This window comes from Acinonyx jubatus, chromosome B4, assembly GCF_027475565.1.
Source record: "Acinonyx jubatus isolate Ajub_Pintada_27869175 chromosome B4, VMU_Ajub_asm_v1.0, whole genome shotgun sequence".
NCBI classification, from domain to species: Eukaryota; Metazoa; Chordata; class Mammalia; order Carnivora; family Felidae; genus Acinonyx; species Acinonyx jubatus.
In genome coordinates this window covers 16289504-16303064 of record NC_069387.1, presented here as the reverse complement: position 1 = coordinate 16303064, position 13561 = coordinate 16289504, and the positions used below count along the sequence as shown (strand labels likewise).

The 13561-nt window shown below is 39.6% G+C and overlaps 1 protein-coding gene across 1 annotated transcript in view; it reads right to left on the bottom strand.

The window, feature by feature from the left end:
• MRC1 (mannose receptor C-type 1) overlaps window positions 1-13561 on the bottom strand; it is a 98691-nt gene that overhangs the window by 50611 nt on the left and 34519 nt on the right. The window contains exons 7-8 of the mRNA XM_015077833.3: window positions 10772-10957; window positions 1779-1936 (exon numbers count right to left, since the gene is read on the bottom strand). Of these exons, the coding sequence (XP_014933319.1) occupies window positions 1779-1936; window positions 10772-10957 (344 nt within the window). The remainder of the gene's footprint in view (window positions 1-1778; window positions 1937-10771; window positions 10958-13561) is intronic.

The following is a 13561-nucleotide window of genomic DNA, read 5'->3' as shown; positions in this document are numbered from 1 at the left end:
ATTATCAGCTGTTTCACTCTGAGGCCATTTTCTTGTAAGGGTGTCTCAGGAAAGGAAAACGAAGGTTCGAGGTTCTTAAGAGAAAAATGGCATCTGTGAAAAGGAAAGGTGAATTGACATTTTATAAGTAAACAGCAAATTTGACTCCGGCTGCAAAGGTGAAAAGCTATTGGGGCCCCAATATGTTTTGATACTATGGCTATCCATGCCACTGTGTACAAGGATCTAGAGAGAAACTAAAAATGCTTGTAAGCCCCTAAGTGATTATACCAACAGAAGGTCTACATGCAGCCTCTCCCGTCAGCTGTTTTCAAGTTGACCAAGTACAGAGAAAGCCTTCCAGACAAACTCCCTCACCCAACACACCAAACTTGAAAACACACCTTGAAACCAGTCATCTCTCCTCCCTTTTCCAATTTGTACTGAGGAGTGTCCTCCTGGGTCTACGACTCTGCCTCCCAGACTGCTTCAGATTCCACCTTCTCCCCCTTCCTCAACGACTGCACATCAAAATGACCTCTCCTCTCCTTCAGTCTCCTACAGACTCCTTCTGTATTGTCTGCCTCTGGTTCCTCATTTCTCACTCAGTTGCAACCCACTGCCATCTGGTCCTCAATCTTCAGCCAGAGTGACAGCTATACATTGAAAAGTTGGTTTAGCCGCTCCTCAGCTAAGGCATGTTTTCTCAGTCTCAACACTTGCCAGCTTTCCTACCTGTCCGTCCACCTCTAACTCTGTGCTTTCAGCCATATTGTCCTTCAGTTCTTTATAAGAAGGACGTTTTCTGGTTTCCTCTTCCCAGGACACACTTCTGCCTACCCTTTCAATAGTTTATACCTGCTCTTTTCTTAAGCTTTCAATTAATCACAATGAGGGGCACCTGGATGGTTCAGTTGGTTGAGCATCTGACTGCGGCTCAGGTCATGATCTCATAGTTCGTGAATTTGAGCCCCGCATGGGGCTCTATGTGACAGGTCACAGCCAGAAGCCTGCTTCGGATTCTCTGTCTCCCTCTCTGTCTGCCCCTCCCCTGCTCGGACTCTGTCTCTCTCTCTCTCTCAAAAGTAAATAAACATTAAAAAAAACCAATTAATCACAACAAAAACAACCACAATGATGAAACAGCAGCTAATACTTATTGAACAACTGGTTTGGGGCAGTCACGGTACTTGTTATGCACATTAACCCATTCAATCCTTACACTCACTGTTAAGCTGGGTACAATTAGTATGCCCTTTTCATAAAGGAGAAAATAAGCCAGGCATCCAGACCCAGCCTCTTAACCACCGCGTTCGTCGTCCATTAATAAAAGATAACTTGATGATATTCTTCCATCACTAAACTCCTATTTAGGCCGTGGAAGCAATCTTTTCATATTTGACATCTCCACGTAACCTACAAGAGCAAACGTAGCTCTCCAGGTACAGACGGCAGACGGTGAAACCCAGAAGAGATCTAAGTGCATCTGCTCAGAGCAACCAGTCAAAAGTTGAACCAAAGCTCTAATGTGATCAGTCAAGTTGTACGTATTGCCATTTAGAACCCAGCACAGGAACAAGACGAATATGTTGGTTACTGGTTAATTTCATCCCTGCACCAAATGTTTCTGTCCACTGCTTTTCTCTTCCCCTTGAAAATTTGACTTTGCCAAACAATAGAAACACAGATAGATCACCTAGACTAGAAGCAACCTAAACAATAATAATATGTAATAAGTGAGGCAGAACGGAACATACCCTGTGGCTTTTGCTAGGCATCAGCAAATAAAGTTGCCTTACCTTGCCTTTCATTACAACGCAATCTTCCTGCCTGTTGTTTTCATGGCTTGGTTCCCCCCGCAGCCATTTAGTAAATGTTACTGGGGTGCCATCACTCCACTCAAAATACATTTGGATCTTGATGTCATTTAAGCCAATCCATAACTCATCATCTGGCTCTAAAGAGGAAGAAAAACACAAAATCAATGTACACATGTTTTCTTTCCTAAAATCAGGAGGTTATCGGGAAAGGAAGGCTCCCTGCTTTATTGACAAAAGTTCGACTCCCTTAAGACTATAACAGATAAAAGACCATTCTCTTGAGTGTTAATCTGACATGTCAACTACACTTTATGTTGTCAATATTAGTTTCACTGAGCAACATATTCTTTACATTGTGAAGGCAACTGTATTCTCTTATTGTACAAGTGTAACTTGTATCTCCTGGGAGTTGCTAAAATGAGGCTGAGGTTGGTCCATCATTACCCCCTGTTTTGTGAAGCTACTCTTTTGTTATAAATATCTTTCCATACAAACTGTACTCATTGTGTTGGAAATATAACAGCTTACTTATACATTAATCTATTTGACTATCATTAAATCTCATGAATGTTTTAAAGTACTATTAAAAACCACTTCTAGTTTACTTACTATGTTATTATTAAGAACATTCCAGATATTAAAGCTTAATAACTGTACTAGGAGTGAGAAGATACATAAACGAAGGAGGTGAGCTGTCTCTCCCGACATTTAGGACTTATTTATTGGTCTATAAATGTAAATGAATCTGTAATCATGTTCACCATAAAATACCAGAAAAACTCAACTAAGTAACAAATAAACATTAAAACAAAAATAACCAGGTACAGATACAAAATGTCATCATTTTGTTTTAAAGTTCTATGAAGAACATTATTGACCTTATCTGTAGTTATAATTCCAAAAATATTACAACTAAAACGGAACAAAATGTAAGGCCTAAGTCTTCATGCCTAGAAACATACGTTTGCAAATTTAAAAAAAATTAATGAATATCTAATTTATTCTATTGGAAATTTCATCATGAATGCTTGACTTCTGTCCTTTAAATGGCAAAAATACGGGCGTCTGGGTGGCTCAGTCGGTTAAGCGGCTGATTTCGGCTCGGGTCATGATCTCGCGGTCCGTGAGTTCGAGCCCCGCGTCGGGCTCTGTGCTGACAGCTCAGAGCCTGGAGCCTGTTTCCGATTCTGTGTCTCCCTCTCTCTGACCCTCCCCTGTTCACACTCTGTCTCTCCCTGTCTCAAAAATAAATAAAACGTTAAAAAAAAATTAAATGGCAAAAATAAAATTACTTGCCAAAGGACTATAAAGATGATGTTGTAGTAGAAAATGAGAAAAATGCCACACTAAATAGGAATCTCCCTAAATGGTTTAATCTGTTCCTCCTAAACGGTGTCTCCCAACTTGCTTTTGGAGAAGTCACTGATTGGCCCATTGCCAGCCCCAGCAGATGTTTCCAGCACCATGAGGCATGAATGAGGGTGCCAAGATGAAACCCTTTTCCTTTCACTTAATTTGGCAGCTCATGATCTTTTGGGCAGCAAATGTAGGCTTCAAAATGACCTCATATGCCCTTTCAGGATTTAGGTTCAAAGCTAATAAAAACCTAAACTCTCCCCTCGCCCCCGCAATAAGTAGATAAAATAAAAATAAAACCCGAAACTCCCAAGGCCCACAGTTAAAATAAAGCGTTAAGAGTTCCCTATAACATTTTCTCTTACTACATTGTGCACCCCCATCTAGCTTTTGTAATTCCTAAACACAGCCTACACCCTATAAAAATATATAATACACAAGCGGAAAGAGCCATTAAACCAACTGTTACGAGTCTGTTAGGGAAGCTGTCTTAGTTGATGTAGTCATAACCTAGGTGCGCAAGTCCCAATTTCTCCCTCTATTTCCACAATCAGTATAAAAAATATCCAAAAAAAAGATAATTATCTCAACTAGCTAGAAAATTTTTTCTAGGCTTTTGATCCAGAAAAAAATAATTTTACAACTTTCTTTACCTTTATCCATATTATTTTCACTGTTTTAAATAAAGAAGTCTTATCCATGACAAAAAAGGGAAGGTTTCCCTAGTAAAAATTTATTAATTCCTCTTCTGAATTGAAAAGCAACCTCTGGGGTGCCTGGGTGGCTCAGTCGGTTGAGCTTCTGACTTCGGCTCAGGTCATGATCTCACAGTCTGTGAGTTTGAGCCCCGTGTCGGGCTCTGCGCTGACAGCTCAGAACATGGAGCCTGCTTCAGAGTCTGTGTCTCCCTCTCTGTCTCTGACCCTCCCCCATTCATGCTCTCTCTCTCTCTCTGTCTCAAAAATAAACAAACATTAAAAAAAACAAATTTTAAGAAAAGCAACCTTTGCCAGAGGCAGTTCAAGATGGCAGCATGGAAGGATCCTGAACTAACGTCCTCCCATGCAGACAACAAATCTATAGCTACATATGGAACAATTCCCTCTGAAAGGAACCTGAGAACCAGCTGAACAACTACAGTACAACAAAAACTGAAATACGGGTAGGAGAAACAGAGACCTCGTCTTGCCAAAAACTCCACCAGGGTGTAGCCACCCACCATCAGGAGGGTCTCACAAATATGGAACTTCTCCTCAGGGAGTAATGGGTTTGTTTCTCACACCAGGCACCCCCACTCTCAGGATGTGTACTGGAGAGATAATGCCCCCAAATGTCTGGCTTTGAAAACCAACGGGGCTTAAATCCAAGAGAACCATAGGGCTGTAGGGAACAGAGAATCCACTCATGAAGATCTCACATGTGGACTTACTCCCCCCAGGGCCCGGGGAAAAAGTAGAGCCTAGACCACATGCAAAGGAGATTCACTTGATAATCTTAAAACTTCTGCCAGAGGGGCAAAAGCCTGTTGGAACTCTCTCCAGAGAAAGATGTTGACAGGCACCATTTTACCTTCCTCCTCTACCTTGCTTGTGCTGGCACTGGTTGCCACCATTTTTGCACTATCAATCTGATCCACTATTGCCCACCCCACCACACTGATGCTGCAGCCCTTCCAGAGGCAGGGGCAAGGGCCCCATGCCCCATGCCACTACTGCAGCCCCAGAAACAGCAGGTACCATTCTGCTTCCTCACAGCATTTCCATGCACAACCAGTACAAAGGATGCCCATCGAATCTTGGGCTCTGGTAGCCAGGAGGGACTGTACGTCTGGGCCCCATAAGTCTGAAACAATTGCAAGAACAGTTCAAGAAACAAGTAATGAGCAGAGCAAAGTTAAATGGTAAGGATGATGCTCACACAGGGCCACCACTTTAAGACTGAGAGAGATTACTGTTTCACATAGAGAGGCAAACAAAATGAAGAAACAGAGGGGGCTCCTGGGTGGCTCAGTCAGTTGAGCATCCAACTTGGGGCTCAGGTTGTGATCTTGCAGTCCGTGAGTTCAAGTCCTGCATCAGCCTCTGTGCTGACAGCTTGGAGCCAGAACCTGCTTCAGATTCTGTGTCCCCCTTCTTTCTCTCCCCGTCCCCCACTTATGCTCTGTCTCACTTTGTCTCTCAAAAATAAATAAATTTTAAAAAAAGATTTTTAAACCAGAAGAATATATTCCAAATAACTATAAAAAGAAAAAAGAAACAAGATAAAACCCAAGAAAAAAACTTAAAGAAATGGAGATAAGTAATTTACACATACACAACATTCCATCCAAAAACAGCAGAATATGCATTCTCTTCAAGTACACAAGGAACACTCTCCAAGACAGACCACATGCTAGACCACAAAATAAGTGTCAATAAATATACGAAGATGGTATGAAACCAGAGATCAACTACAAAAAGAAAACTAAACATCTAACTTTATACCTAACGGAACTAGAAAAAGAACAAATAAAACCCAAAGTTAGTAGAAGGAATGAAATAAAAAAGATCAAAACAAAAATAAATGAAAGAGAGACTAAAAAGATAACAAAAAAGATCAATGAAACTAATAGCAGGTTCTTTGAAAAGATAAACAAAACTGACAAACCTTTAGCTAGACTCAATCATATAAAAGGAGAGAAGGTGCAAATAAAAATGGAAATGAAAGAGAAGAAATTACAACTGATACCAAAGAAATACAAAGTATCATAAGATACTACTATGTGCAATTATATTCCCACAAATTGGACAAACTAGAAGAACTTGATAAACTCCTAGATATATACAATCTTCCAAGACTGGATCATAAAGAAATACAAAATCCGAACAGACCAATTAATAGTAAGGAGAAGTAATGAGTAATCAACTCCCCCCCAGCAAAAAAAGTTTAGGGTCAGATGACTTCACCAATGAATTCTACCAAACATTCAAAGAAAACTTAAAACCTACTTTTCTCAACTTTTCCAAAAAAATTGAACAGGAAGGAAAGCTCCAAAACTCATTTTATGAGTGTAATATTGCCTCAATACCAAAAGCAGACAAAGATAACACACACACACACACACACACACACACACACACACACACAATTATAGGCCAATATCCCTCATGAACATAGATGAAAAAATCCTCAATAAAATGTAGCAAACAGAATTCAACAATGCATTAAAAGGATCATGGCCTTTGGGATTTATTCCAGGGATGCAGGGATGGTTCAATATCTGAGAATCAATTAATGTGATGCACTACACTAACAAAATGAAAATAAAAATAATATCATCTCAAGGGAGACAGAAAAAGCAGTTGACAAAATTCAACATCCATTTATGATAAAATCTCTCAGCCAATTGGGAATAGACAGAATGTACAGTAACATAATAAAGGCATATATTGTGAGCCCACAGCTAACATACTGAATGTGAAAAGTTGAAAGTTTTTCCCTTAAGAACAGGAAAAAGACAAGGATGGCACTTTTGCCACTTTTATTCAACATACTATTGGAAGTCCTAGCCAAAGCAATTAGGTAAGAATAAAAAATAAAAGGCATCTACATTAGAAAGGAATAAGTAAAACTATCAGGATTTGTGATGACATGATTTTACAGACAACCCCAAAGACTCCACCAAAAGAAAAAAAAATGTTAAAACGAATAAATTGAATAAAGTTGCAGGATACAAATAAATTTAATAAAAAATCTGTTGCCTTTTTATACACTAACAATGAACTATAAGAAAGAGAAATTAAGAAAACAATCGCATTTTCAATTGCATCAAAAAGAATAAAATACTGAGGAATAATTTAACCAAGAAGGTAAAAGAAAATTCTAAGGCACAAATGAGAGAAATTGAAGAAGACACAAATAAAAAGATAGGCCATGCTCATGGATTGGAGAAAGGACAGTCTCTTCAGTAAATGTTGTTAGGAAAACTGGAAGCCACTTACAAAAGAATGAAACAGGGCCACTATCTTATACCATACACAAAAATTAATTCAAAATAAAGACTTACATATAAGTCTGGAAACCATGAAACTCCTTGAAGAAAATGTTAGCAGTAAGCTCTTTGACAGTGCTCTTGGTAATACTTTTTTGGCTCTGACGCCAAAGGCAATGGCAACAAAAGCAAAAATAAACAAATGGGACATCAAACTAAAAAGCTTCTGCACAGCACAGGAAATTATCAACAAAATGAAAAAGCAACCATACTGAATGGAAAAAGACATTTGAAAATCACATATTCATTAATGGTTTACATATAAACTATATAAAGAATTCATACAGTTCAATAACAAAAAAACAATCTGATTTTAAAATAGGCAGAGGATCTGAATAGAAATTTTTCCAAAAAATACATATAGATGGCCAACAGACACGTAATAAAAGATGCTCAAAATCACCAACCATCAGGGAAATGCAAATTAAAGCCATATGAGATATTACCCGACACCTATCACAATGACTGTTCTCACAAGGACAAGAATAACGAGTGTCTGCGAGGATGTGGAGAGAAGGGAACCCTCATGCACTCTTAGTGGGAAAGTAAATTGTTGCAGCCACTGTGGAAAACAGTACGGAGGTTCTTCAACAAATTAAAAGTAGGACTACCAGATGATACAGCAGTTTCACTTCTGGGTATTTTTCAAAAAAAAATCACAAACACTAACTCAAAAAGATATATGCACCCCCATGTTCATTGCAGCACTATCTACAATGGCCACGATATAGAAATGCCTAGGTGTCTATCAATGGATGAATAAAGAAGATATGGTATGTGTATATATATGTTCCATTGCATGTACACACACACACACACACACACACACACACTCAAATACTATTAAAGCCATAAAAAAAGAATTAAAACTTTCTAGGGGCACCTGGGTGGCTCAGTCGGTTAAACATCTGACTCTTGATTTCGGCTCAGGTCATGATCTCACAGTTCATGAGATCGAGCGCTCCTTCAGGCTCTGCGTTGACAGGGCAGAGCCTACTTGAAATTCTTATTCTCCATCTCTCTCTGCACCCTCCTCCTCTCTCTCAAAAGTAAATAAAATAAACATTCAAAAATTTGTTTCAAAAAAAGAATAAAATCTTCCCATTTATGACAACAGACAACACGGGTGGACCTTGAGGGCATTATGCTAAGCGAAATAAATCAGACACAGACAAATACCATTTGCTCTCACCCATATGTAAATTTAAGAAGCAAAACAAATGAGGGGCGCCTGGGCGGCTCAGTTGGTTGAGCGTCGGACTTTGGCTGGGGTCATGATCTCACGGCTAGTGAGTTCCAGCCCCACATTGTGCTCTGTACTGACAGCTCAGGGCCTGGAACCTGCTTCCGATTCTGTGTCTCCTTCTCTCTGCCCCTCCCCCTCTTGCGCTCTGTCACTCTTTCTCTCCAAAGTAAATAAGCATTTTAAAAAGCCTTGTTTTTTAAAATAAAAAGCAAAACAAATGTACGGACAAAACAAAGCTCAGATACAGAGAATAGATTTGTGGTTGCCAGAAGTAAAGGCAGGGGGTTGGGGGGAGATGGGTGAGGGCACCAAGAGGTTCAAACTTCCAGTTATGAAATTCAGAAATCACGGAAGTGTAATGCACAGCACGGTGACCAGAGTCAATGCAGGTAACCGGGTTTAGGGCAGTGATCATGATGCAATGAACACACACGTGCAGTCAAGGTTGTACACCTGAAACTGATAAAAAGTATGTCAATTATACTTCAATAAGAAACTAATAAATGAGTAAATAAATAGAAGCAACCTTTGCCACCAGCTTCGCTACATAACTATAGCAATAAACATATCAGCTTCTGCTGTTACTGCATCATGTTATAGAAAGTAGAGCGAAATTTGCTCTTTGGGCCTACGGCCTCTTAACGAATCTGTTTTCCACGGATTCATTTGGAACACTTTATCACCTGCTATATGTATCATGACTTGTAGGTTGTGATATTATTCAGACCTATCAGTCTTGATCCCATTATGACCGTCTAGTCTGATTTCTCCAGAATGAGTAAACATAAAATCGAGAAATTGCGCCCAGGCGGCAGTAGGCTACCATCAGGGCCTAGTGAGCGCAGGAACATGTGCGCAGGGGAAAGAATCCCACCTGGTACCGGTGTAGGAGTCCTAGTGCTTTGGGGTCTTTGCAATCTCTCTCTGGGACGACTTTAGCAATTCCTGTCTATTTGTCAACTGTTTGGTCTTTTCCCCTCGCCACAGACTCCTATCAACGTTCAGGCTCTACATGCCAGGAAGCAGCCCTCACCATCGTCACCAGCCATTTCCTCTTGTTTTGCTGCCTGGAAATGGGCAGCTGCAGCTATTTAGAAGTCCCACGGGTGGAAGCAGAAAATGATAAACATTTAATCAGCAGGTATCGCCGAATGCCCATTATCATTAGGTTCCTCCCCGCCCGCCTCCCCTTCGGGGTGAGTGTCCCCAGCTCCTTCTCCCCAGTGTTTTGTTTGTTGGTTTGTTGACAGAACCAGTTTTTGAAAGCTCTGCGATATTTTGTTTAGTACACGTTCTATATAATCTTTAAATTACATCCCTAACAATGGAGGCATAAATTTCTTTAAAAGATTTAGGCCAACACCCAACCACCCCAATAAAATATCCTGGTTGTTTTGTTTTGTTTTTTTGCTGCTCAACACTGTGACAGCACTACCTAGGTTAACAAAGAAAATAAAGGCACCTGGGTGGCTCAGTGGGTTGAGAGTTCGACTGTTGATTTCAAGTCAGATCATGATCTCACAGTTGGTGGGTTCCAGCCCTGCATCGGGCTCCGCACTGGTGGTGCGGAGCCTGCTTGGAATTCTTTCTCTCTCCCCTCTCTCCCTCTGCCTCTCCCCTGCTTGCTCTCTCTTTCCCTCAAAATAAATACATAGACTTAAAAAAGAAAGGAAAATCCAGAGTATGAGATTTAGAGATGTTTCTGCTGAGAGAAAACATGGGCACAAAGAAAGAAAATACAGGGGCACCTGGGTGGCTCAGTTGGTTAAAGCATCCAATTTCGGCTCTGGTCACGATCTCACCGTTCCTGAGTTCAAGCCCCACATCACGCTCTGTGCCGACAGCTCAGAGCTTGGAGCCTGCTTCCGAATCTGTGTCTCCTCTCTCTCTGCCCCCCCCCCCCACCACTCATGCTTGCACTCTCTCTCTCTCTCTCTCTCTCTCCCCAAAATAAAATAAACATTTAAAAAAGAGAGAGAAAGATCTTTTAAAAAAGAAAGAAAATACATATACACAAATACTTCCAATAAATGAAATATTATTGACAAATTTAAGGTAGGCTGCTCTGAATCTGGATTATACAGGGAAAAACAGTATTTTTTAAACTACCTATTAATTGACTACATATCAAAAGAAAAATAAGTCAAATTCTCTCTTTGTGATACAAACTCTTTAAATTTCTAAGCAATGTTTTACTTTCATGCATGATTAATATTTATTGTATAAAATAATCTAACTATTAATTTTAAATCACCAAGTTTAACATTTATGATTAAATTTTCTAGTGATGGGAGGAGAGCGGGAGGAGCAAAAACATATTACAGATTTAAAGGTTCTCACCATATCCCAGCTGGGAGAAGATAAAGTCAAATTCCTCGATGCTGTGGATACTGGCTAGATCACCACCTTCCTTCCTACATGCAGTCAAGGCATCTCTTTGGATTTTCTTCTCCTCTCTGTAAATCTTGTAGCAGTGGCCTGCATATGGCCACCACTGGCTTGGACAGTTAGTGGGCACATCACTTTCTAGAGAAAAAAGAGTTTGGAAAACATTTAAGAGGGAAGGTTGTTCTCGTTATAACAAAATTTTCCATCATTCTATATAAAAAAACAGTTCATAGTTATAAGCAACTAAAGGTAATATTTGTTTTTCATCTTTGGCATACATATTCACAAAAGATAAACCAGGTTGGGTTTGCTTTTCAACTAAAAACTATACGAATCCATCTTTCATTTTAAAATAAAACTACAGGTACCTGAGTGGCTCAGTCGGTTAATTGTATGACCTCGGCGCAAGGATCTCATGATTCGCGGGATCCAACCCCACACCAGGCTTTGCGCTGACAGCTCAGAGCCTGCTTCAGATTCTCTGTCTCCTCCTCTCTCTGACTCTCCCCTACTCACACTGTCTCACTCTCTCTCAAAAATAAACATTTAAAAAATAATAATAAAATAAAATAAAGCTACATGTGAAAACTCTTTTTTTAAAAAAATTATACCTACAAAGCCACACTAAGATGCAACAGATCGTCGCATTTTATCGTCAGCAAACCTGTACTAAGCATGTTATGTAAATGTTGGAGGCACAAAAGATTTGACATACAATACGTTCCTTAAAAGATTTCAATTTACTTTGATTTTGTGGACACTAGGGAGCCAATCATTCCTCAGAAGAAGGGCAATACTCAGAAAACAAGCACAAAAACTGGGTTAAAATGGGGAATATAATGGGTGGGGGCAGAAGGGCCAACAACGAGCCACAGAGACCAACCACAGCAGCGTGAGCTGGCCACCTGTGCCTCTGCCCCAGCCCACTGCCTCTGGCTTGCTCCCACAAGATGGCATGTGATCCTGGGGTGATCACAGGGAATTAGATTCAGAAGTCTTTCAGGCAACACCTGAGTTTGCCACAAGTTGTGTGACCTTGGGCAAGTCACATCACATGAACCAAATTAACCATATATAATATAACCGTATTAACCATACTAATATTAAACTACCCATCCTCACTGTGTTCTTCTGAACTACAAAGCATCTGAGATAACGTTCCTATAAACTGCAAATACCACACAATTATTATTTAAGTCAATAGGTCATAGTGGCCAACATCCTAATTATTACTACTAACAGTTACGGCCAAATTTCATAAATCTTGATTTTTCATTGCAAAAAAATGTACTGTAATAGTCATGAGCTGGGGAAAGTGAAGGGAAAGATGTGTGGGGGCAGAGACTCATGTTATTCATCCTTGTATGCCCTAGAACCGGCATGGGGCCTGCCATATGGCAGGTGTGATGAATGTTGGTCAAGAAAAAGAACGGAAGATATATGTGCTACACGGCAGCTTCGCATTACCATTTACACAAACGATTTCAAACTGCAGTTTAGCAATGCACCTTGCTTACAGAGGGACCGGATTACCAAATGAACATTAATTAGTATATGTGTTTGGTAGTAAATGTTCTCAGATGTGCTGCCTTAGTAAATGTTCAATACAGTGAATGTTTGTTATTCATTTCATGAATCCCTTAAAGCCATTTTTCCTTAAAGACTGGGACTGTCTGCCACATCTTTGTTTGAGTCCAAGATTCAGTTTACAGTAGTCATTTAAGTAAATGGTCACCCACGATGACTACATCACTGTAACAGTAAAAAATGCACATACTTAAAAATGCTAGCCCCTCAATACAATTGAGATATTGCACACTGTCACGTTACAAAAAAAAAGAAAGAAAAGAAAAGGAAAGGAAGGAAGAGAAAGAGAAAGAAAGAAAGAAAGAAAGAAAGAAAGAGAGAAAGAGAGAAAGAGAGAGAAAGAGAGAGAGAGAAAGAAAGAAAGAAAGAAAGAAAGAAAGAAAGAAAGAAAGAAAGAAAGAAAGAAAGGAGGAAGGAAAGAAAGAAAAAAACTTAGTATAACTCTGGAGCCCTCTGGTGGGATATTTTGATTTTGCTACCTAGGAAGCTGAAAATGCAGCAAATGCTGAGGACCTCAAAAACTGAACGGATAACCTTAAAAAATATCTTAAAACATGAAGATAACCAATGAAAAGGAGTTCCATGGGACAGCCACAAAAGATCACCCGTTCCTGTAGAGCGACACCGTCCAACAGAGATATAATGTAAGCCACAAATGAGAGCCACATACATAGTTTTAGATTTGCTAGTAGCCACGTTAAATAAAAGTAAATACAAATGGGTAAATTTAATGTTAATAATATATTTTATTTAACGCAAAATATTTCCATTTCAACATGTAATCGATAAAAAATAAATAATGAGATATTTTATGTTTTCGCATGCTAAGTCTTGGAAATGCAGTTATGTATTTTACACTTAGGGCACATCTCAATTCAAACTAGCCAGGCTTCATGCTCTCAATGGCCACTTGTTAAGTGGCTACCAAACGGGGCAGTGCAGGTTTAGAGACCCAGGATTTGTGAACAAATAGGGTAGCATTGGAAGGACCAACGAGGTACAAGGTAGAACTCTTGCCCAAGAGGGTCACCAATCATGGGTACTGTGCCATTTTCACTCTCATATGCTTTTCCAAGCTCTGGTTTATTTGAATTTATAGATAAGACAGAACGATTAACCCAGGAAATACAGAGAAATTCAAAAACCAACATCAAA